This window comes from Pelmatolapia mariae, linkage group LG16_19 (genome assembly GCF_036321145.2).
Source record: "Pelmatolapia mariae isolate MD_Pm_ZW linkage group LG16_19, Pm_UMD_F_2, whole genome shotgun sequence".
NCBI lineage: Eukaryota > Metazoa > Chordata > Actinopteri > Cichliformes > Cichlidae > Pelmatolapia > Pelmatolapia mariae.
In genome coordinates, this window is record NC_086241.1 from 42,467,236 (window position 1) to 42,492,415 (window position 25,180).

Sequence of the window (25,180 nt, forward strand, 5' to 3'; positions counted from 1 at the left end):
TGGAAATATTTCCAAGCTAAATTGACATTGTCAATCAATGTAATATGACACCAGTTAAAACTGAAGAAGTTGTGAAGAAAAGCTTGCTCACTGAAAACTCTTTAAATTTCTTTTTGTGATGATGCGGGGCTTGGAGTGTGAGATATTAATGTTTCCCACAGCACCAATATGCCTGCTTAATGGGGTTGGAACCATCAGTTGCGTTGTGCAGAAGTCAGGTTGGCACACAGCAGACAACCTTATTCCATATTGTTACAAGAAGCAGTCACCTAAGTAAAGAGAAATGACAGTCCATCATTACTTAAGTTCAGTCAGTCCGGAAAAGAGGGTTCCAATAGCAGACACATCTGTGCTAATCAGGCCTTTATGGTCAAATAGCTGCGAAGAAACCACTACTAAGGAAAAGCAACAAACAGAAGAGATTTGTTTGGAGCTATGAAAAACAAGGAATGGGCATTAGACCAGTGGAAATTTGTGCTTGTGTCTGATGAGTCCAAATTTGAGATGCTTCCACTCTGTGTGACTTTGTGCGACGCAGAAAAGGTGAACGGATGGTCTCTACAAGCATGGAGGAGGAGGTGTGATAGTGTGGGGGTGCTTTGCTGGTGACACTGTTGGGGATATATACAACTTTATAACATAAAGCAGTTTTTTTTTCATCCTTTTGTTATATTCCTCCCTAAGAGCCTGTCCCACACTCCAGCCCAGTTGAGGGCGGTAATGGACTTTAGTATACGCTTACCAACCCTTATTAAACACAAACGAAGAAGAAGCGGAAGCGGAAGAAGCTATTTGGCGTTTTGTAGCTAACTTATCAGCTCCTCATGCTATTGTAATTATAGCTCCTCTAACATTTAACATGAATAAGCTAGGTCAAGCACAAGACTTTGAGTCATATGAGATCGAAGAGCCGAGCGACGAAGAGCGGGCCGCCAGCAGGTGCGAGGATAACACGGGTGTTTATTTTTAGGGGCCAGCGCAGCTTTGGCTTTGGGAGGCTAAAGTGCAGATAGCTAGCTGGGAGCTAACATGTAAACAAACTAGAATAGCAGGGAGACTGTGCTGAGCCCCTCTTTACGGTGAATTTATTTTAACGTGACATGGATGTTACTGCTTAATTATGTTTATAGAAAGGCGGCAGATTTTTATAAGTCTAAATGTTGCAGGCAAGCGGGTGAGAAGAAAATAAAATACACGAGTGTAGATACTTATTATTGCCCTAATTAGCCAAGAATTTTCTGGATTTATTATTATGGCGCTAAATTGGAGAAAATTAAGCAAGACGTCATAATTATTAATAGTTATAAGTGATGTCTTGCGATGTCTTGATGTGTCCAAAACTTCAAAAGAACTTGTCTACCTGAAGATCTGAAGTTTATTCATTATTAAAGCAACAAATATGTATGTACCGATGGATGTAGTGAGTACAGGCAACTTATTTTGGTTTTGAGCTAAGCTTAAAGCGACAGTTTCGACGTGGATTCTTGGTTTTCAAATTAAGTGCTTAATTATTTGGTCTGTTAAATACTATACGATAGCACTACATGATATAATGTCACATGTGCAGAATAACATATGAATGGTTACTTCAATTTCTTAATCTTCTGGGTTTGGGAGTCTGTGTTGTTGTCTTTTTTCCTGAAAACTTTCTCCCTGTTTCAGTTCGGAGGATGAGCTGGACGTGCTCCTGAACGGGACTCCGGACCAGAAAAAGAAGCTGATCAGAGAGTATCTAACTGGGGAGAGCGAGTCATCCAGCGAGGATGATTTTGAAAAAGAGATGGAGGCAGAGCTCAGCTCCACCATCAAGACCATGCAGGGAACCTGGGGAACAGCAGCAGGTAACACTCAGCTGCTAGTATTTGTATTTTCTTAGTGATATGTCTGGATTTACTTTTCTATCAACTGATTAGATGGCAGCTATAGCCAAAAGCTGTGTGCAAAGCTTCATCTTAGCTAATTCTAGTCATTGAATGAGCTGACAGTGTTTGTGATGTTGTCGTTTTGAGGATTTTTAATGAAAATATCTTACAAATAATCAGCTGTGTGGTTCATTTATTTGCTGAGTAAAACTTAGCACTCCATCATCTTGTTCAATTATGGCCACTTCTGGCTCCAAAAAAACAACCGGCGTTGCCACTGTTGTTAAGCTGGGCATACACTGTGCGATTTTTTTTTCAGTCACGTTATTCAGCTTCTGCTCAAACTGCACGATTGACTCGCAGGGGTTAGAAGTTCGCAGGTCACGATGCTCACACTATATGGCCCAATGCTCTGATGCAACTTGAGTGCTCACACTGTGCGTCCATAACATGAAGTTATAACGGAAAATCTGTCGCTCGCTCTCCCTTTCTCTCCCTCTCTGTCTTTCACTCACAGAGACACGCACACTGCCACCATCAACTTTGCTAAATTGCTAATGAAAAACACTGATCAGGCAGCTGTGATTGAGCAGCAATGTCCATCCAATTATTTTCACGGTTGTTGTGGTCATGATAATTTTGTGAGGCCACATGGGAAAGGCTCAGATGAGCTTGCCAAAGTTCTACAAGTTGTGCCTCCATCGCTTGTGTCCAGATCACACGCTGCACTGCCGTGCTGCCCCGTCTTTTCACTTTCATTTCTGTGTTTGCGCGTGCGCAGTGTCAGAGGCTGCGGTGACACCCTCACGACCAAGTGATTGATGATCAGGAGCTGGTCGTGAGGTGTTAATCGCTTCTCGTTACCCCACGTATACTACAGGATGCACGACACACGATGAAGGCGAAACTCGGGCCAATCCCCAAAACAGTCGCACGACTGAAAAATCGGCTCAAAATGAGCCAAAAATCGCACAGTGTGTGCCCAGCATTAATTTCTGACTCACTAAATAATGTGCTGCAGCGGGTTTTTAAGCACAAAACAAGTATTATGTTGTGTCACTAGTGGTATAGGAGGAAGCCAAGTTTAATCCCAAGGTTAACTAACTTATCCTGCTGTGTCTGACAGACCATCTCTGTAAATACAGTTTGTGTTTAGCATTTGTGTATTTGTTCTCTGGTAGAGACCTCAAAACGACCAGGAGGAGGAGGAGCAGAAGGGGGAGGAAGTGCTGGTGGTGGTCCTGGACTTTCTAACCCACAGATGTATGATGAGGTTTATTTTGACTCAGACTCAGAGGAGGACGGCACACCGAGTAAGAGAACTGGTTTTCCTGCTGTGGTTACTAACAGTCATTAAGATGTCATTCTCTTACTTCTCTCTATCACCTTTTCTATCCCTTTGAAGAAGTTAGGCTCCATAAATGCTAAAGAGGTAAGTATTATTTCTCAGTTGCAGTGAATAGATAGAAAATAAACTGTAGGAAACTAAACAGAAGAAAGAAGGAGAGAAATAAAAATGTAACATAAACCAGTGACACACTCCAGGGCCTGATCAGCCCTGGCAGGGCCTCCTTGGATGAGGGTGTCTAGTGATAATGGCCGAAACACCCGATGAATCCAAGGTCCACTACTGATGATGTGTCCCAAATTTAAAATGATAATCTAGATCGATCTCTAATCCCTAAACCTAACCAAGGAAGAAAAATGGCAGATTAGCCTGGGTAAAAGACCGAAAGTTGAGGCACACAACGATGTGTGCTGCTGGCAAAGTTTCTAGGCTGCCTTTCCTCATAACAGCCATCCTTCAAGAGTCTCTCCATCTAAAGCAATGCATTATCAGGGACTGTAACATCTAGTCCTTTTAACTGAATCATTAGATGACAGAATACATGTACAACCTGCCACTAACAGTATTTAAAATTTCTTCTGTAGGCAGCTCAACAAGCCAGAGGCAGAGACAGCGGACCATTCCGACCAATGACGAGCTGCTGTACGACCCCGACCAGGACGACAGAGACCAGGCCTGGGTTGACGCCAAGAGGAGAGAGTAACACAGATTCTCTTACAATTTCTAAAACACATGCCACCAGATGTTTTTGCTTCTTTTCTTTTCTTTTTTTAAATTTCCCTCCAGAGACTCATTCCACCTCTTACCTTCCTGTGTAGGTACAGCAGAAGAAAACGACCTGCTGCAGCTTTTCACTCAAAGCTTCGCCACCCTCAAGCTTTGCCTCACAGCGACGCTGTTCTTAACTGTCCCGCCTGCATGACGACACTCTGCCTGGACTGTCAGAGGTGAGGCTCCACAGCAGGTTTCAAAACAGTGCAGATCCCTATCTTTACCCAGCAGCAGATTAAGGTGTCAGCCTAACGTTAACTGAGATCAGAGAGCTGCTCGCCTCTATAGAAGTTTGACATCCACAAAATCTGACTGATGATGGAGTAGTGTTACATATACCATGTCTGATAATGGCCAAGAGCGTAAGTTTCTTTTTTACTACACTAAAACGTGCTTCATGTCCTACACAGTGGAGTTTCAGTCCAGCAGAGGGAAAATTGCTAGAACTTAATAATACTGACATTTTAAGAAAAGTCTTGATTTCATTCGAAACAAATATTCCAGAGGTCAAGATTTCTTAGAGTGTCTTGATTGTTTTGCAGTGTTTGTATTAATCCTTGTTTATGCACAGCGTGCCAAAGTATCACATGCAATATATTTTAGGAGAGCTGAGGTCACTTGTTGTGATTGAGAACAACATCATGTTGTATTCAATATGCTCACCGTGTGCCCCAAAGCACGGCAGTGTGCACTGAAAATAATCTTGCATCAGTTCGCACACACTGCTGTTTTGATTTATCTTCCGCCCGTGGTGCAACTCTTGATTTTGTAACCTGGAGCGTTCCACTGCAGCTGTTGCAGCTGCGTTGAACACAAGTGTACGATTGTGTCAGGTTTTTATCACCATTTTAATGATATTCCAGTACAGAAGCTCAGAGACATACACATATACAGAGGGAGATTTTGAAACATTTTGAAAACTTAAGACTTTGGGGTTTTGACTTCTACTCCTCATATATTAGTGCTGATGTTGGCGGTATTCTTTGAGTGGCGACACCCATCATTCAGGCAAATAATGCATTGACTTCCTGCGCCCTAATGGGCATAAATAGAAGTGGCTGCGTGATAAGCTTGCTGCAGCGTGTGAAGCGACCAATGCAGAGGGTGTACTGGAGCCTTAACACTTTAATTTGGTGATTTAACTTATCCGGAATGTCCTTGCTGAGGGCACAGATAACAGGAGCTGAGGGCCATTTAGCCATATACTTCAAACAACTGGAAACCTTTTCGCAAAGCTAGGACTCGCCCCCTGCTGGCCATTACAAAAAATGCAGGTTAATCCACTTCCACTTAAGCTTTACTTCACTGACACCAAAGCTACACCCATGTTTTCATATATGCACAGGACTAGTTCCCATGTTTGAAAAGCTGGAATGATTAAATATGTGATGAAAACATGAATAAAAACTAGTTATTGCTGACTAAGGAGAGCCAACGGGCCATTGCCCAACTCCCATTACATGTCACTGTCCGTATTGTTAGATTAGGGATCATAGTATCACAGTCAAAGCTGTTTTGACAACACAAGGCATGTGAGTCACTTCATACTCTACATCAGTTTTTTGTTGTTTGTTTTTTTTAAAGAAAGATTTGAAGTGATTGTAAGAGAAACTTTCATTAGTTTGTAGAGATTTTGTCATTTTAAAATGTAACGACACATCTCTCTTGTGTCCATTCAGGCACGAGAAGTACCGCACGCAGTATCGAGCAATGTTTGTGATGAACTGCACAGTCAAGAGAGAGGAGGTGCTGCGTTACAAAAACCAGCAGGAGAAGAACCGGAGGAACAGGAAGAGGAGGAGGGGACAGCAGACAGAGTCGCCTGCGGATGAGACTCCAGCAGCAATGGGGATGGATGCTGATGAGGTGTACCACCCGGTGCAGTGCTCTGAATGCTCCACTGAGGTGGCCGTGTTCGATAAAGATGAGGTTTACCACTTCTTCAACATCCTGGCCAGCCACTGCTGACAAGGACTGAACGAGGTCTGAGCTGGACTTTGTCTCTAACTTCACACCTGGTGGCTCAGATCATTGTCTTTATATCCAAAATGCTCACCAAAGCAGAGCTAAAGGGGAGTGAACACTGGACGTGTGCTCATCACTTTAAATTAACGCTGTTATTGTTCTGTATTTGCAGGATGTGTAAATGTCCATTTTCTTTTTCTTTTTTTTTTGCAAATAAGATCATGGCGCCAGTGATAACTTGTCAGTGTTGTGTTTACAGCAGTTACAACAGCTTTTTTCAGCTTTTTTCCTTCAGCATCACGGCTGAGATGGCAAATCAGTCTGTGATCAGTCGCCTGATCATGTTTATCATACACATTTTGAACACATTGTTCCACAGGTACCAAAAATGAAATCCTTTTCAGGATTAGAAAAAATGTCCCAGCTCATATCTGTAAAACTTTAAGTGCTGCGCCTGAACACAACCTTTTGCCGCTGACTCCGGTGTTCTTGTGTCTTGTCTTGCTGCGTGTGTAATTTGGAGAGCAAAAAATGTTGGGAGTAGAAAATTTAAATCGGTCAAACAAATCTGATTTATTAAGGTACAGGTCAGCTGTTGCATTTAGATTTCATAATGCAGCTCTCCTCTGGATGAATCCTACACTTCATCTCCTCCCACTTGATTACACAAATTCCTCATCAATTTCTGACAGGATAGTTTGCCCCTATATTAAAACATATTGATTTTCCTTTAGCTTCCCCTCATTAATCTGAATTACAATGCTGTTTATATTAACAAGAACATGATCAAACCTGTCCTTTGTTTTATTAGATTTTGTGTTATTTTATTAGCAGAATACTTCAACACTCATAGTGTCTGCTTGTTTTCGACCAATTTGCACCGCTGTAGTTAGAATGCTGGTCATTATTGTGCATTGTTAGTAGAGCAACCACAGAACTTTCTACGACTATCAGTGTATTTTTGCAATTTTGCCATCATGCTAATTTGGCCTGTGTAATTGGCCATAAATAATATAGACTAAATCACACTGAAAAACTTGAGACTTCTAAAAGTTTTACATTTGCTGCTGTTTTTATTTTTTAAAATGCAAAAAACAGTTTTCTGAAACTTTTGAAAGGCTACATCATTTTTCCTTGACAAATAATCTCGTCTGAGATGGGTAATTTTCAGCATATGCATGCTGCCACAGTTATGGCTTCGGTAAGTAAATGTTCTGATGTCCATCAGAATTGTAGGAATAGAGATCATACCAACTGTGTACAAGTCTGCCTCACTTGTACACAGTTGGTATGATCATAATATAGTTTCCTGACGTTTAATTGGTAGTTAACTGATTTCATAAATATCTGTACTTCTTAAGGAAATGTGTTTCAAACTGGGGAGTATAGCATTTTGTTGGGGAATCTATTCAGCCATGGAATGATCCACATTTAGTGCTTTAGTGAGTGTTTGGGCCAGTAGAGTGCTTTGGTTTGGGGGGGGGCGACTCAAAATCTGTTTTAAAGAACCAAGATATTTGATGCTTAATGGAAAGAAAATACACTAAGATGGGCACTCGGTTAAGGCAAAGCAAGATAAACAAGCACATAAAAATAGAGCTGCTGTTCTGAAACACAGAGTATAAATCCATCTTTGATGTGGTGTTGAAAGTTACTTTTGACTCTTATTTTGAAATTAGGAAGGTGGAACACCCTGGTGTGCGTCACAATCATACGGTTGAACGCTGAGTTGTGATTTGCCGGAAACCAGCGCCTCACGATTAAACCTTACGTGAGCAGAAAACACCTCACCACGAAACATAAAGAGGATAAGAGCCGCGAGGAAGGAACAAAGTTGATTTTAAAAGTTAGGACCATGGCACTTGGAGAGTGTTGGAAGCAGTTATCCTGGTTTTACTACCAGTATCTTCTGGTGACAGCCTTGTACATGCTGGAGCCCTGGGAGAGGACGGTGTTCAGTATCCTTTTTCCGTGTTGAAGTGGCTTCTGAAGGGATGTACGACCGAGCTAATTTGCTACCTTTAGCCGAACGCTAGCCTGACTGACCTAGATCTTTCACTGATGGCGCTAACTTTACGTAAAAGTAAACATGGCTTCAGTTGTTTGTATAAACCATTTACAGCATTTAAACACATGAGCGGTGATTTATGGCAAATGCGGCATATAGACCGAGTCGGCCCTTGGTATCGTTGAAAGCTAAAGAGTTCACAGCTTAGTCAATTCTGAATTGAACACTCATCCGCCACATTGTAGAGACGGCTCTAAATGTTATTCTACAAGTTATGTGTTTTAATCTGTAATTGATTTGTCTATAAACGGATGAAAACTGGAGCGATGTGTGCGTAAACCGCTTCCTAGTTCATAACCTAGTTGACATAACATAAAGAAACGTGTTTGTAGTGACAGACTTGAGTAAAGCGTCAAATTCCTTTCATTGATACATTAAAGAATGTTTCACACTTTGTTGTAGTGCTGTGTACTTTGCCTTTCATATAGAAAACAAGCTTTCAAGTCCAGCGTTTGTGCGGTTAGTTGACTCTGGGCGGCATCAAAGCTAAGCTAGCTTCAGCTACTTTAAGAGAGTCGGTCAGGTGATTGTCGCGTGAAGTACATACACGTTACGTATGACCTTTATTTTAATTTTATGCTTTTAAAAAACGCAAACAATGTTAACTGAGCGAAGTTAATAATTAGAGTGTACCCCTTGTTGATGGTTTTATGACTGTACTTTGATCTGTGGCAGTGCAGGAAGTCATCAGTATCACATTCTGTGCATGATGTATTGTCTTGTACAGTTGGCGTCACTGTCGGGGTGTATCTCGTCTACCTCCGAGGGTCAGGTGTGTTACTGTGTCTTCCTGCTCGTTATCAGCCTGCATCTCATCAAATAACGTAACGCAGTCGCTCAGGGATCACACTGGTTATTTTATTGTTGATCTACAGGAAGCGGATTATGGCTACGATGAACTTAACTTCCAGTGGCCGATGAGACTTTTGTACTTGCATGTAGGTTTTGTAAGTATTTAAGGGTTTGGGTTTTTTCCTGTTTCGTTTCCTATCGGGAATGGCAAGTGAATGAGCGTTGGAAAATGTCAGTGACTGACAAAATTTCTTGGTTGACAAATCTGTTAGGAAATATCTGGTCACTTGATAGGTGTACAGCTCTGTAGAGAGCTGTGACCTCCAAGGTTATTTTCATTGCAAAACATCCTGTCACAAGTTTAAAATCTGTTTTGTACAACATTTACAGCTAAATGGAGCAAAAATAAACACTGAAGTTCTTCCACCTAAAGTTTCCTGGTACTGTAAATGATCTTTTTGAGTCATAAGTTAAAAATGTATATTCATCATGTAAGATGATAAAAAGCAGCAGTTTCTGTCCTTGAAGAACCAGGAGCTTTCAGATGTGTGTGTGATGCGGTTGCTAATTTTTCTTGTAAGCACAGTAATTTTGTCAGGCAAGACAACAGTGTCACATATTCCCACTGGAAGATGCTGCCTGTGGAAAGCAGCAAGTATAAGAGCTGCAGAGCCTTCTGCAACTTGCCTTTTTGTGTAGAGGTGATCTTATATGATAGCGATCAGCAAGGACATTCAACAATGAAAATGGCTATTGGACCATGCTTTGAGCAAAATGATGGCCTCTTTCTAGCAACAGTCTGCTTTCCTGTTTACATTAGCAAGGTAATTATAGAGCGTGTAAACATGCTTTACGCTCAATAGTGTGATTTTTGAGAGCATTATCGTGGCTATCTCTGTACATAGTTTTAAAGTTATTTCAAATATTTTTTCCTCACTGCTTTCTGGAATGTAAATCCTGCCGAACAGGTTTGAAATTCTTTCCAGTTGCTAGAAGATTTACCACTAAAGTTTGACTTGCCTTACTGAAATTATGAGACTTTGTGTCTACACTTTAGCCACAGCTGTTATATAAGCCAGTTAACATTTTGCAGGGCTTGTATTGATATCTTTTCTATTCACAAACCAGGAAAATAGGCCACTGACTGTTTGGCCACCAAACATTTGCATGCAGGTGTTACTGGCTGCCAGCCTATATCCATTAGCAGGCAGTGTTTGTTGGATGTAAAGCACATTACCAGCTACTGATTGTTGAAGGTGCATCAGTTAGTTAGTTTGTGGTTCCCTGCAGTAAAACTTGAATGTCTTCAGAAATTCCTCCTTAACATCTCTTCTTCAGACTCCCTGCTGATCTCTGTGGCTGGTATGGCCATATACACCGGCTATGTGTTCATGCCACAGCACATCATGGCCATCTTGCACTACTTTGAAGTCATCCAGTGATCCGGATCGTCCTGTATGTCTGTGGCTTCCTGTCAGTCCATCTGCCTACTCCCCATTCACCTGTCTTTCTGCTGTCCTCTGGGGTTCTGCAGCAGAAATTCTCTCCTTTCCAAGACTGATCCAGTATCAACAGTCAAGTATCTGGCTGGGAGGGTCATGCCAGATACTTGGTTGGACACTGTAGGCAAAGAAACAGTCCTCACGACTGTTTCTTTGCTACCGACGTTCAGATTGTAAGCAGTGCTGGGCTTGGAGGCAAAGCCTTGAAAAGGGGTGCGCTTGGTTTTGATTCACATTAAGTTGTTCTTTGTGCTGTGCTTTTTTTTTTTCTCCTCTCTCTTCTGGATCAATTATGCCTTAATGTGTGTACGTTAAGAGGACTATTTTGTTAATTTCATTGATACACTAAAACAGTTGTTGTCTTAGTTACATTCAGAGATGGGACACTGGACGATGGACAGAATATGTAGAATAAAAAATACACCATTTTTTGAGCAGGACCGGATCGGAGGGCACCTGATTCTCAATCCAGGCTGTCAAGTTGTTGCTTTTAGGAACTGATAAACTCTTTTCCACCTTAACTATTTCCCATCACTTTTATGCTATGGTTTGTACATACGGGCACTGTAACTTGTGATCGTGTGCATCATCAGACGGTTCAGTCAAAAGGTTAATCCTTTTACAATATAAAGGTCAAAGGCATGACTTAAACTGCTGAGTAACTTTCAGTGACTTCCTCTCAAATCAAATGCACTTGCAGTGAGTTAAATGAGTGATTTATTCTCCACGTTGAAGGTGCACATCTGTAAAAAATGCTTTTGTTTCTACTTCCACCACTACAATAAGGACCTTCATCCCTATCCCATTAGTCCAAGCTGGGTCAGGATGTAAGTGTGATGATGCAGTCTGGGCATTTTAGAGAATCTTGGTCTAAAACACCCGCCCATTTTAAAGGATTTGTTGCCCACCTGAAGGTCTTGAGTGGACATGAGTTGACTCAATTTGCCGTATTCCAAATTTGGTTAGTCCCCATAAATTATTTCAATATTGTTCAGTTGTCTCTTTTCCCTTCCACACACATTGTCATTTTTTAAGTGGCACTGTAATCACTTAAAATTCCAGGGATCAAATAAATAGTCATCACAGTGTGAACTTGCTGCAACAAAGCTGGGTTTGACACATCCATTTGTTATCTTCTTTTTTTAACTTTACACTCCAGCCCTTATTGCTGTAAGCCAAATTAACACGGTCTGATTTTGGGCACAGCAGTTCTGCCTGCACTAAGTACTGCTGTTTTACTGTCATCACTGCAAATCAAATTGTACAGAATACACCTCCAAACTACTGAATGAAGTTTCATTGTCATGAGAATGGTGCAAGTATTAATTTGTTGATGCAGAAAATGTAGAGATGTTGTTAAGCTTGATTTTAATTTGCTGCCAAGTCTAATTTAGACCAGTGGAACTGCAGCGACTAGAGCACACCAAGAACACCTATACAGTCAATATTAGTAAATTCACTTTGATCTACTGAGAAACTAAAGCGATTTTTTTTTTTTTCCTTTATGAGGCTGTGAGACAGTAACGTGTGGTTTTATGTGCTTGTACATATGCATTGCTCTGAAAAGCCAGCATTGTCCCCTTTTATGCTTAAGAGTGCTCAGTTATCCAAAGTTTATGTTACTGTGGTCATCATTAAGAGTTTCTTCAGCACAGAAATGTTAGCGAAAATACATTTTAATGTGAAAATATTTTATGTGTATTTGTACTGCCAATGTTACTCCTGTAAGAATTACGATCCCCTTTCCTTGCAAAATGATGTATTTTTCTCAATTATGTATATATAACCTTAAATACATATTTGTAAAGTTTTATAGTCAAATATATTAGTAAATGGAATTAATCATTTGTGTTTGTGAGCTATTTCTTCTTCTACATGACTGAACTCATTAAAGGGATGTTAAACTAACGTTGTTCCACTTGGTCTCAATCCTTCCTGTGGACTTGTCAGTGTAGGCCACTAGATGGCAGGGTTTCTATGGTTTTTCTTTTTCTCTTTTTTTTTTTCTTTTTTTTTTTTTGCTCCTGCAATCCAAACAAGAATGAACGCAGTTGCGTTGTTATCAGTGAATGTAACTATTATTGTAAACAGTCCATTCAAGACTTTCGTCAATAAAAAAAAAGACAGCCTTAAAGTGGATCTTGTGGATTTCATCATCAAAGTTTTGTAAACATGTTTATGAGTATTTACATAAACTGAAGGTCTTAATGCATGCTCAATCATCCCCAACCTTATAAACCGTGCATTTGCACATTAATTATTCATTCATTCATTCATTCATTATCAAGGAACTGACCTCACAGCCCATTATTCATTCAGTGAGCTAGTTTCAGTCATTGTACAAAGGTACTGTTTATAAGATTGGGGAAACCTGCAGTCAGCTGAGACAAGTCACTTGGATGAGTGACAAAATGTTTCTCCTACTGAAAAGCGCTAAATCCAGATGAACAGAATCAACCTTCTGGGAATTACATAAACTGAAGTACAAATTCAACCTCCTAGGACCTGGCGTCCACATATGTGGACATTGCATTTTGGGTTATTTAGACCAAAATACTCAATTTTGCTCTACAAGGGCCTGATATCCACTTACGAGGACACTATACTGCTACTGTTGTATCGAAATGTTAAACAAATATCCTCATATGTGGCTCTCATTTTTCTTAAAAACCAAAATAAGGTAAAAAAAAAAAATAATAATCTGGTAATTCTTTGTTTTTACATTCATCGGGCCCCAATCAGCCCAAATATCAAAGAGAAATTAAAAATGCATGCTGTGGAAGAGTTCGGGTCTTAGGAGGTTAAGGTAAGATTACTGCACCTGAGTATTATTATTCTTTGTTTAAAAGTTTTTTACTATGATTTTTTGATGACCATTGGCCTGATTGTTAATGAGTCAACTGCCCCATGGGCTATAGAGTTACTTTTTAAAGTAAATTTGTAATATAAAATACTAAATAATTTATGGTTCATTTAAAAGACCCCCCAAAAAAGAAAGAACTTATAAAAGCTGAAATTTTGCTTCTTTTTTGGTCTTGAATTACAGCAAATCTGAAGTTTCACCATTTCATCTAAAACTTTGACAAATACTAATCGCTACTATCAGATCTTGTCTGATAAATTATGATTTCCGTTGTGTAAAGTTGATTAAAATAGACATTAAAACAGGCTACTTTGTAACTGGTAACTTGCTACTGCGTGGGCATGCAACATACTCAGTCTCTCAGTGAGGACAGATTTGGTTTCAAGAAGTCAACATGGAAACAGCCAAAATATTCAACTAAAGGTTTTAAATTGGTGTGCACAAGCTAACGGATGACTATGTCCATTGTTTCCAGAGTATGTTTGGAACATACTTGTGTTTAAAAGTCTCTGCATGCATGTGTTGTAGCAGTTAAAGAACAACCCTGTCCACAGTTATTACATTTTTAGCCATCATAGTAAAATTTAGCACAAACTAACAAAAGTATTTTTTTCATGTTATTTATGCAATTAAAAAAAAATTATAAACAGTATTTACAATGTAAATAATTGTAGCTTTATACAGCAGCAAATATTAAAGGTTTAAAAGAGCTGTATCTAGATTTTTAAAACTTGTAATTAATATCATGGGGGGAGGGGAGGTCATCTGATTGCTGGGTTTTTCTCTGTGTTTTATATAAATATAAAATAAATATAAAATATAAAACAGCTTGAGGGGATTGTTGTTGTGGTTTGTATATCAGTGAAAGTGAAATGTAATTTAAATTTAATTCTAATTATGTTTCAGTTCAGTATTTTTTCCCACAATTTCCCCTTTTTAATGGTAAGTTAGCCCAAATGTGTTAATTTTACTGTCATTCATTTGACAAACACAAGCACCAGGACTCATGAATCAGGGATTCTGTTAAAGAGAAGTTTGTGAGGGAAGCTGTTGAGAGCACACTCAGCCAGGTGAATCATCACGGCCTCATTTTGGATACTTCTGTTACTTCAATATAACTGTAAATTTTGACTTCACTAGATTTTAGATAACTGGAAGAATACTTTCCCCCCATGCTGAGTCCATTTCTGTTCTTCTCTCTTCATTTGTTTTTGTTTTTTTGTTCTGTTTTTTGGTAAAATAACTGACACTAAATTGAATTGGAAACAGTAAAAAATAATTGACTGACAGAGATGTAATGTAGCAAATACCACTGTGGAATTTCTATTCTCCAGCTCAACAAATTAATGAGCTTTCCATCTTTCCAGCTCCCAGCCTGCTGTTGGTTTTTTACCAATACATTGTTCACCTTCACCTTTGTCATTCCCATCTCTTTGTTTAGCTACTGGAGGATGTCCATCATCTGACTGCTTCATTTAGCTCGCTTGGCTTGCTGGTTTTCTCTTTATTTCAATTCAAGTCAAGTCAGCTGGCTTTATTGTCATTTTAACCATCTGCAGTGGTACAGTACACAGTGAAAGGAAACAGCATTGATCCAAGACCATGGTGCTACATAGACGATCAACACAGGACTACATAAAGTGCAAGATTCCAAATAAAACTGTAAGTAACAGCACAACACCAGACAGAACAGAACGATACAGACACAAGGTTATTTAACTCTAACCCAACTTTGATGCTTGTTGCATAGTGCAAGGATGCCAAACTCATTTTACATGGCAGGCCATATACAGCTCGCTTTGATCTTACGTGGGCCGGACCTGTGAAACTCTATTTTCTGTCGGTGTAAAGAAACTTAACTACACGTTTAATCACTAAGATTTCCTAATATAAGACAAAGAAGCATAATTTCAACAGTACGTCTGTTTTTCTACATCATAAAGAAATACTGCTGTAGTAAATGAAATAACTCTGTTGGCACAACTGGGCTTAAATTGCAAGAAGTAAATGTATAAAATAACAAAAATCTATCATTTTGATACACTTTGGTGTATTGTGAATGGCCACGGCGGAAGTTGAGCTGTAAAACTTGTAAGAATAGTTTCAAAATGCATGTTGAGACACATGTGTGCACTTTGTGGAAATTATGGTACAACATGTTGTGTCTTGGAACACACTTAATATTAATGTTGTCTACAATCAAGACAGTTTAATTCATGCTTTCCACGACACATTTAACATCCGTGTCTAATATACTGCTAATATGCACCACTCTGGACTTCTGTTGTGACATGGGGACTTCATGTCCAGACTTCATGTACAGTCACATCTACAACCACCACAACTATGCATGTGCTGTTGCTTAATGTAAACCAATCAGCATGCATCAGCTAGCATTTTATGGCTATACCAGCTTTTCTATAAGAAAAGCCAAAAGGACAGAAATTCTGTTTTGTTTGTTTGTACATATTATAGCTACAGACACAAAAATTAAAAACTTTTTTCTGCTTTTCTACCATTGTCTCCTATTCATAGAAGGTACCATCTGTTGCCCCCTTCCTGAATGGCAGCCAATTTCTAATAGAAAGTATAGGAGCTCTGCTAATCCACAGAAATTCCTATCAGTCAGTCGCAACTGGAGAAGCCTTGTGGATAAAGGTTGTGAAACTCCTTCAGTCACTCCTTTGTGGATTAAACTGCATATTTTCTGCATATATCTGAATCTAATCCTGTCAGACAGTACAATGTTGTAGGATTTGTTATGAGGCATCATAATGTAATGGCTTGCAGTAGACTGTCAGGTGTTATTTTAGCCTCGCCCTGTAACCATGAACTTGTATAAACCTCAGTAAAAAAAGAAAAAGCCTGTCACGTCCCATGACATTCTAACCTCAGTTTCAGAAGCCTCCAGGAAAAACAGATGAATTAGAGTGGATTTTCGTGGTCTTGAAAATCATCACAAATTGATATCTCCTGATTATCAGCCATCAGCAGCTTCAGTCGAAATCTCCTCTGTGTCGCTGCCAGGCTTCAAAAACACATCAGTTTGCACTCTCAAATTACAACACGTACGCACTCTGCCAAGGAATCGTTCTTTCCTTCTCTCCCTGGCTGCAGATCAGAAAGGAAACAGAGGTCTGGTTACTGGTTAACTCAGACGATGAAGCTATTCTCACGTACGCACAAGAGGGTGCTCACTGGAGTTTGAACTGCCGTTATATGAAATACAAAAACAGTCTGATTTGCCCACAAATATACCTTTATTGTCTCTTATATGTCATCAGATGTTAACTTTTAAAGGCTACACCTACTTTAATTTGCTTTTGTGTTTTAGTGCTCTTAATAGATGTTCATTTTTATGCTAAATAATGAACAAGAAGCAACACAGTGCCTTTCCCCCCCCCCCACACGTGCAAACCTGAACAAAGCTTGACTGTGTTGTACGCCCTTTTTGAGCCCTGAATGGTCAAATCTTCCAATTATAAAAAGTATACTTTGCTTAACCAAGAATAATGGCACTAACCTAATGATGGTGATGGTTGTGGGGGTTTAAACTCTTAGAGTGATTTGTTGTGTTTAGTTGTAGTTGCAAAAGGATTTCCAGTCCTATAGAAGTCTAAGGAAAACCAGCATGTCTGTGTTGACCTCTGTACAAACTTTACTGACTTATAGTCACTGTCAATCATTCTTGGGAGAAAAGGAGCATCATCCATTGAGTAGTGACTTGTGATTGGAAAAGCTGTTAGCCAATGAGCATGCAGTCACACAGTAAGACCTTCTTGTCATATCCAGTTTTTGCAACCAAGATGGCGGAAACACTTCAAAGCAGGACTTCAGAAATAATGTGGTGACATTACAGTATCTCTGTCCGTCTTTTATACTGTCTGTGGTTGTTGGCAACACTTTCTTCTTTGTGTTTTGTGATTAAATGGTGGTGGTCTAAACAATTTCTATATATACTGCCATCTTCAGAGGTCGGAACATATTATATTCTACTAGGGGGATTATTTATTTCAAGAAGATTAATTATTAGTTAGTTTTTTTCAATATAAAAACCATTTGAAACATTTCTCTGGCTCTCTTCCACGGTGTGTCTTTTGTCCTGTCTCCAGCCCCTCACCCCAAATGGCACACGGCAGATGGCTGTCCCTCCCTGAGCTTGATGCTACAAGAGTTTTCTTCCTGCTAAGAGGGAGTTTTTTCTTTTCACTGTTGCCAAGTGCTTGCTCATTAGGGGTCATTTGATTGTTGGGATTTTCTCTGTACTATGGTAGGGTCTTTACCTTACAGTATAAAGCATCCTGAGGCGAGTATTGTTGTCATTTGGCGCTATATAAATAAAACTGAGTTTAAGCTAATTTAAGATACTACCAGTAGGCAAGGCTGATTTATCAGTTTGGATCTAGGTTCAAATAAATTTTGCGTAAAACCCAAACTAGGTGCTAAAAGAGCCTTTACATGTTTATTAGACCTAATGGAAGCCCTTTCACAATACAGTTTAAATAAAAAATGCATAAAAACATTTGTGTGTTTTGTGGAAACTGTTGGAGAGCAAATGATATATTGTGCTGAATAGAATTTGTAGTTCTTTTTTCAAAGACATTATGTTGGTGATATGTTGATGATGTTAAATTATGTTAAAACTTTTACACCCTCTCTAAGGACACTATTAGTTGCAGGGCCATCATCCAAGCTGATTACATGTAATGGAAACAAGCTGAACTTACCAAAATGGCATTCCCCTTCAGGTGACCTTTGACCCTCTGCTCTCAGAGTCACAGTTATTTCTGACTTTTGTGTTTGTCTGAAGAGAGAAAAAATATTTACACTAGAACCAGTTTGCAGCAAACACTGACTCATAGGGTGTGTGGTCATTAATGGGTGTCACTGTGCTGATTAAGGGCAAGCCTTTGGTAGAGCTGGCACAGCTTCTTTAACACCGTCCCTGTTTCATCTGGCAACAGGAAGCTGACTGCTGTGTGGAGAATCACGTATGCAGACATTCCTCAGAAATGGAGCTCCGGGGAGCGAGCAACGACAGCGAGGCACGATGTGACACGTCTGCACCCCCTGATTCCTTATTAAGTACTTGGTTATCAGATATACAGGTTATTTTCTTCAACCTTGAATCCACCCTGCAGGGTCACTGAGTGTCTGCTGTAGAGCGCTGCCGACACAAGATAATGATACTGAAAGACTGTTAATGCTATTGATATTTATAGTCAGCTAATAATATTTAAAACAAATAAACATGTTTGAAATAGAAGCAACTAAAATAACTCAAAAGGGCAATCTAGTCCAATTGTTTTTAGTATTGCCAGCAGTCTGTTTTATTTAGAAAGTGTTTCAACTTTTGTATAACAGGCACTTCACTTTCTTTACTAGCAGCCCATTACAAAAACATATTGTTTGTTATCATTTCTTTCACTGAATCAGCACGAAAATTCCCGATAATACAGTTTTAAAGGCATAAAATAGTATTTTCGCACTATGAGGTACAATAAGGTGATTCCCAAAGAGTTATTGGCTGAAATCTTATCTATAGCTCAGCATGGTGTGCCATGTGTCCTTAAAAAAACAGAGGAAACTGGACAAGTGAAAGACTGTGGCAGCTCTTAAAAACTATGAACAGTATCTTCAAGTCATGTCACTAAGAAATTAGAAAAAAAAAATCCAGCACAGACCTGACACAGAAATGGACAGATTCATTATTTTTCCTTGAGTTGATCCATCTACTGTTTACTGAAGCCAAGCGAGACATACAACAGTGAGAGTCTAAAGCCATCTGTAAAACACGGTGGAGGCTCTGTCATTGCATGGGGCTGCAGTTCAACCAGTGGTATTTGAGATCAAAACTGATGGAACTATGAACACAGAAGTGCTAAATGAATGTGTATGTGATTGGGCAAGTGCTTTGAGTGGTCAATTTAGTATAAAGATGCTCTATAAAAAAGTCAGTGTGCCATTTAGTGTCAGATTTTGATTTATCAAGCAATAACATCTGTCACTGTATTTGCCACTGTATTTGTTGCTGTCACTTATGTCTTTTTTCAACATGAAAAAAGCAACAAATACAGTTGCCAATGCATATATCCGGATATGTCCAATGCATATATCTGGATAAAAGCAAATACACAGTGCAACACTATCAGCAGTATTGGGCAAGTTACTTTGAAAAAGTAATTAATTATAGTTACTAGTTACTTCTTCAAAAAGTAACTGAGTTAGTAACTGAGTTACAAGATTCTAAAAGTAATTAATTACTTGAAAAGTAACTATTGCGCTACTTTGCGACCCAATGAGGTCCAGGGTATAATTGGCCATTTTCAACTACTTTTGATTTTCCCTCTACATTTCACCTTTAAAAACTATTTACTTTGCCTTGTTTGGTATCATTGTTTTCAGCACAACCTTATGTGTCTGAATTTACAGTTATGTTTTCATTTTGACATACTGTATTAACACAATTGATCTAAAATCTGACAAAAAACATAAAATCTGAGTAGAAAAGGTATATTTTTTACTGTAACAACCACAAACATGTTTAATGAATCATATTTCATAACTTTAAATGCAAATATAAATTGTCAATTTTAAAATCATATGTTGCAAGTTATTTGCAGCCATTTACTTTTTACCCTTTTTTAATAACCATTTCAAACTATTAGGTAACAATCAGGTGTTCTGCATTCAATAAGACGCCTCACAAATTATTTGTGCCACTCCAAAAATTTCTTTCTTTCTCTCTCTCTCTCTCTCTCTCTCTCGTCGTCACTCCTAAAACTTCCTCCACTTCCTAAACAACCAAATGTCGTGTTGCCATATCATTTTTTGATTGGTCGACACGGTGCATTTTTCCACCAACACGAAAGGGCGGGGTTTTGGGGTAGGGGGGGGGGGGGTTGGTCATAAGCAGAGAGTGCTTGCTAGCGCTGTCCTTAGACAGTAAACGAAACTATTCAGGAAAAAACACACATATATATTGTTTATCATGACTCTGGTTTCACGTGGCCTATCAACACAATTTAAAAACTGGTATATATCACCTTGTTGCTTTGTCATCTTGAAGTGGTCATGTGATTGGCTTACCACGACTACTATATTCTTCCTCAGCCAAACAGCAGCACTCATGTCATTGTTTTGCCCCCCTAGCTCCAGGTGTTGTGCCAAAAAGTGATCACCTACCAGAAAGTGATTGCCGTCCGCGGGAGCGCGCGCAGCTGCTTAAAGCTGTAGCGCCCAGATTACTTACAGCTACTTCCGTGCAACTGATATAAGATGGGATAAGCTGAAGACAGCTTCAACACTGTTTGTTGAAAAATAGTAACGCGACCGCACCGCATTTTCTTGTTAGTAACGGTAACAGCGTTGTAACGATAGAAATAGTAATTAGTTAGATTACTCGTTACTGAAAAAAGTAACGCTGTTAGTAACGCCGTTACATGTAACGCCGTTATTCCCATCACTGACTATCAGTCATGGATTGGCCTCCCCAGAGCCCAAATACCAACATTATTAAAGTAGCGTGGGGTTGAAAGAGAAAGAAACAAAAGGCAGCCAGCACCCAAAGAAGAACTTTGGAAAGTCCTTCAAGAAATCTGGAGAACTATTCTTGAAACTACCTAAGGAAATTACAAGAAAGCTTGCCTAAAAGAAATATTGCTTTATTGAAGAGTAGAGGTGGTGATACCAAAAATTAACATTCAAGCTCATTAGAACTGTAAAAACTCTATTTTTGCTTATATGCTGCCGTATTTCCATCTTTGACTTCTTCCATTTTCCTAGCAACAAATAAAGAAATGAGGTGAAACCAGTCATTTTGTCCAGTACTGTAGATTTGCGTTCTGTAGATGCTTGTTAAAACATGTTACTGTGTGACCACAACAAACCAAACACCTTGTGTCTCCAGCGCTAAGAATTTGATACAGTTTGTCTGTTCAGTTTTTGTTCAGTTAATTTGGTCTTAGGTATAATTCTGAGCCCCATTTTAAAAAAAATGTAATTTAAAGTTTTAAACCTAACGTATGTACACACAGTTATCATTATCAATGAAATGGTTTAATATGCAGGGCTCCGTTTTTGATTTGGGCCTTTGGCTGTAATGGAATAGTCCAAAGCAATCGCCATGATTAACATCATGTGATCAAGGACATATGTTAAGGAGCATTTATAAGGATTTATGTGAAGAGAATCCAATTGCCCTTACACATGCTCCTTGATCATTTATGTGGGTCTCTTAAGGTGAAATTACAATGTCCTTAAAAGGGACTACAAAAAGAACGTCTTAGAGGATTCCCTCCACAAATTCTCACCATGTTTTCTCATGTGGGTCATATAACCACTTGCAAAGAAATCATGTTACTATAACTCAAAATGTTAATTTATAGATTTTATTTATTTCTTTTTAATTTAATTTACTATAAATATTCATATAGAGCAATAACTTGACAAAATGCAGATTGGATCACAAAAGTGTAATGTTCAGAGTGCAGTGAAGGGTTTAATACAGCCTGCAGGTGAAAGTTTGGTTTAGACCAAATCAGCAATTTATGGCATGAAATGGAAGACACATATTTACATAATCTGGGTCACTTGTCACTCACAGTATTTTGATTGTTTGTTTTATTGTCTGACGGTTTATTAGGAGAGCATTACCTCCTTTCCTTTCATAAAGAATCATCCAGTGTATCCTAAAGGACGTAATATGGGAAGCACTAAAGCACCTTCACTTATTTAGAGAATTTGAAGAGCCGTTGTTATGCCTGCCATGCAGATTCTTACAGGTCACTCGGTGTCTTACATTTTCATGGTTGAAAAACAGATCTTAAGCTCTGTTAAAAACTGCAGAAAAATCATTTTTACACCATCTCCACATGTCACAACCCAAAGCCAGAATCTTGTCGTTCAACATAATTTTCTTCTAAAACATACTCTGAGCATCAGTATCATTACATAGTTTCAATAGCAAAATGGCACCAATTCAATGATCATGTTGAAGAGGAGCAGAAACAAATGCTGATGTCCTGGATTATTCAAAAGGTGCATTTTGGCTCAAATTTCCATGGTTATTCCACCATAAAGATGGGTGTAGCATATGAAACCTCGTTTTGACGTACATTTTGATACCCGGCTCTTCTTCTAGAACCTTTACTGACAACATAATTTTCTAACATCCTTTTGTTAAAAAAAAATTCAATGCCTGTAATTTAAAACAAACAAAAACATTCATTTCATGAAGGTAAACTTTTACATTTTATATGTGGGTTGAATAGAGTTGCTGTGGTGACCTTGGCCACCCCTGACCACACCTTACCTTCTCCCCTGACCTTAATGTCTACTTATCGCGATCTCTAAGGTTTAGATCCTTCCAGAGCTAAATAGTATTATGCCGTGTTTACGCCTATACGCCTGTATACGCCTTCCTCTGAGAAAGAGGATTAAATTATCATTAATCATTTATTTATCATTAAATAAATGAACCTAGAGGTTTGTTCTTCCTTTTTGATAATTACTCAAAATCCCTTGGTTCTCTCTACTTAAATGTGCTTAAACAGATAACTAACTTAACCAATGCACGTTTAAATAGGGGTATTATACAGTTCGACGGCTGTAAGATACAGTCATCAGAAAATCGGCGTACTTGAACGTGTTGCTTTTATTAGCAAACCGATATTATTAATCCGATGGTCACTTCTTTAAAGTTTAGCTGTGCGTCTTTATATAGCAGCAGTCATCTTTCAGCCCCTTCCTGCACTCTCGGGGTGTCTCATCTAACGTGCACGCTTCGCTCGAGATCTCAGTGCGTGCTTCGGTCATCCGAGGCTGCCTCTGTACTAGAATCTGCCGCAAGTCACGTACGTTCCGAGGTGACAGCAGATTATTCCACTGTGACTTTTTTGGGAGCAGTAACGGGATTCACACGGCTTTTTGACTGGGGGAAAAACCAGCAGGTACACTACCCCGACAGCTGTTTCCGAGAAAATGTTGTTTTTTGTTTTTATTTTTTTAATGACAACGTAAAAAATACAACTTTACTCTCAGTTTGGCAGATACAAACGGTCTGGAGTCGGCCAAAGAGCGCGATGCAGGCAGAAATTCGCGTCAGATAGCTGTTTGAAGACATTCTGTGTATGTTTTGGAGGAACAGTCCGCCTGTATTTTACTGAATAAGTTTAAAAGTACAACTTCGATAGACAGGCTGTCCTGCCCGAAAGGTCACGGTAGACGGTGGAACAACCTAAAACATTATTATTATTATTATTATTATTATTATTATTATTATTATTATTAGACTTTCAAAAACTATCCTAACCCATTAAAGTACAATGCAACAAAAACTTCTGGCCAAAACTTTCAAAATAAAAGCATTGTCGACAAATGATTTTGGATGCTTTTTGGATAGTGAAGGACAGTCCTTTTCAGTATATATTCTTGTGATCCTTTTTTTTTCAACTTTTTGATATATTTTTGTAATGGCTGTTAAGGTGGCCTTTACTCTCACTCTCACTCTTATTTTGGAAACCAGCTTGCTCATTTTCTGTCTTCCTGCTCTTTCCTGGGGGCTTTGTGCTTTCCTATAAAACAGTCAGCAGAGTGTAGAGCAGCTAAACAAGTCGGATGGGAACGCATGCAGACATGAGTCCTCTGTCCAAGGTTGTGAATAAGGAAGAAATTAAAACTGACTCCCACAAACTTGTCAATGATGATGATAATGACCACAGACATGCAGATCAGCTGCTCCCCTGGAGGTTTAGCAGTGCTGACACTGGACCTGGAGAGACTTTTGTGGGGGCCAAGGTAGAGCCCCAGGTTGGGACTGGTGTCAAAGCTGGATTTGATACAGGGTTCGATACTGGAGATGGCGTTACATTTGGGACAAGCAGCAACAGTGTTACAGTTGCAGACATGAAAGGTCAGATCCAAGAAAATGGGACTGGGGTTGAAGCTGGAATTGAAGCTGTGAGTGAAGTCCGGAAAACAGTCAGAGATATAGCCAGGGCTGGGGCTGGGAAGAGTAGGGCCGGGATCCTACCCTATGCTCTTCCCTGGAGCGCCCATCCCAGATCCAAAGACCGGAGGTACCGCAGCAGTCACAGACTGGTGCTCCACTACATCATCCCCAGCATGAACTCCTATGGCATGTGCATCATTGACAACTTCCTCGGGAGCAAAATTGGAGACCGGGTTCTGCAAGAGGTCCAAGAGCTGCACCACTCTGGGAAGATGCAGGACGGCAAGCTGGCCAGCAGAGGCCTGGACAACACTAGGAGTATTCGTGGAGACCAGATCGTTTGGGTGGAAGGAAACGAGCCGGGCTGCGAGAACATCGGCTACCTGCTGTCGAGGATGGACAAACTGGTCACCTACGCCGATGGGAAGTTGGGGAAGCACAAGATCAGAGGAAGGCACAAGGTTAGTAGCTGTCGTACTCTGTCTACATCCCCATGAACCTCACTTACTTTATATTGAAGGTGATTTAATTCCATAGGAATTCCGTTTTAGTGTTTCCTCAGGATCTTTGAATCTTTATTTTTATCAGTGATTTGTACAAAACTGCCAGTATTGGCAGGGCACCTATTTCTTAATAAACTCTTGATTACTTTGGAGTTTATGTGTACAGTCTGGGATGGTGCTTTGTGTTAAAGGACTACTGTGAGAGATTTCAAATGTTTTTCCTGACAGTAATTAAGCACATTTAGGAAGTTACAGTGCTTGAGGACACTTTTCTTGAATTATACTTCCAAATTATTTCAGAGTGTAACATTGTGCTTTTTACTACACTGCGTTTTTACAGCTTGTGGTAATCATAGGAAGTTTTTACACAGTGAGCAATACAACATTTTATAATGCTGTAGATTAAACCAGCCATTTCAAACCTTTCCGTTGTCTTATGAAAAGCAAAGAGCTGTTGGGCTCACATATCTCAGCAGCTCTGTGGAATCCTGATTTGTTTTTTGGTTGTTTTTTTTTTCAGCTTAACGTCTCCCAGTATGTGTTCAAATAATCCAA

The 25,180-nt window shown here is 39.4% G+C and overlaps 2 protein-coding genes across 2 annotated transcripts; both read left to right on the forward strand.

Annotated features, from left to right (window-relative positions):
- The first annotated feature begins 772 nt into the window (after positions 1-772).
- Positions 773-7,004, forward strand: eapp (e2f-associated phosphoprotein). Its single transcript, XM_063498058.1, has 6 exons — positions 773-939; positions 1,663-1,841; positions 3,044-3,175; positions 3,795-3,909; positions 4,029-4,157; positions 5,661-7,004. The coding sequence occupies exons 1-6, from the start codon at positions 860-862 to the stop codon at positions 5,947-5,949; spliced, it is 924 nt and encodes a 307-aa protein (XP_063354128.1). The 5' UTR covers positions 773-859; the 3' UTR covers positions 5,950-7,004.
- A 319-nt stretch (positions 7,005-7,323) lies between these two features.
- On the forward strand, positions 7,324-12,419 carry sptssa (serine palmitoyltransferase, small subunit A). The gene is made up of 2 exons (XM_063499533.1): positions 7,324-7,904; positions 10,145-12,419. The coding sequence occupies exons 1-2, from the start codon at positions 7,802-7,804 to the stop codon at positions 10,246-10,248; spliced, it is 207 nt and encodes a 68-aa protein (XP_063355603.1). The 5' UTR covers positions 7,324-7,801; the 3' UTR covers positions 10,249-12,419.
- Positions 12,420-25,180: the final 12,761 nt, after the last annotated feature.

What these genes read in the sequence shown, in the direction of transcription:
- eapp (XM_063498058.1), top strand. Translation starts at nt 860, where the DNA reads ATGAATAAGCTAGGTCAAGCACAAGACTTTGAGTCATATGAGATCGAA. An exon ending in GTTGACGCCAAGAGGAGAGA is followed by an intron (nt 3,910 to 4,028) that starts GTAACACAGATT and finishes CTTCCTGTGTAG; the next exon opens with GTACAGCAGAAGAAAACGAC. An exon ending in CTCTGCCTGGACTGTCAGAG is followed by an intron (nt 4,158 to 5,660) that starts GTGAGGCTCCAC and finishes GTGTCCATTCAG; the next exon opens with GCACGAGAAGTACCGCACGC.
- sptssa (XM_063499533.1), top strand. Translation starts at nt 7,802, where the DNA reads ATGGCACTTGGAGAGTGTTGGAAGCAGTTATCCTGGTTTTACTACCAG. An exon ending in CTGGGAGAGGACGGTGTTCA is followed by an intron (nt 7,905 to 10,144) that starts GTATCCTTTTTC and finishes TCTCTTCTTCAG; the next exon opens with ACTCCCTGCTGATCTCTGTG.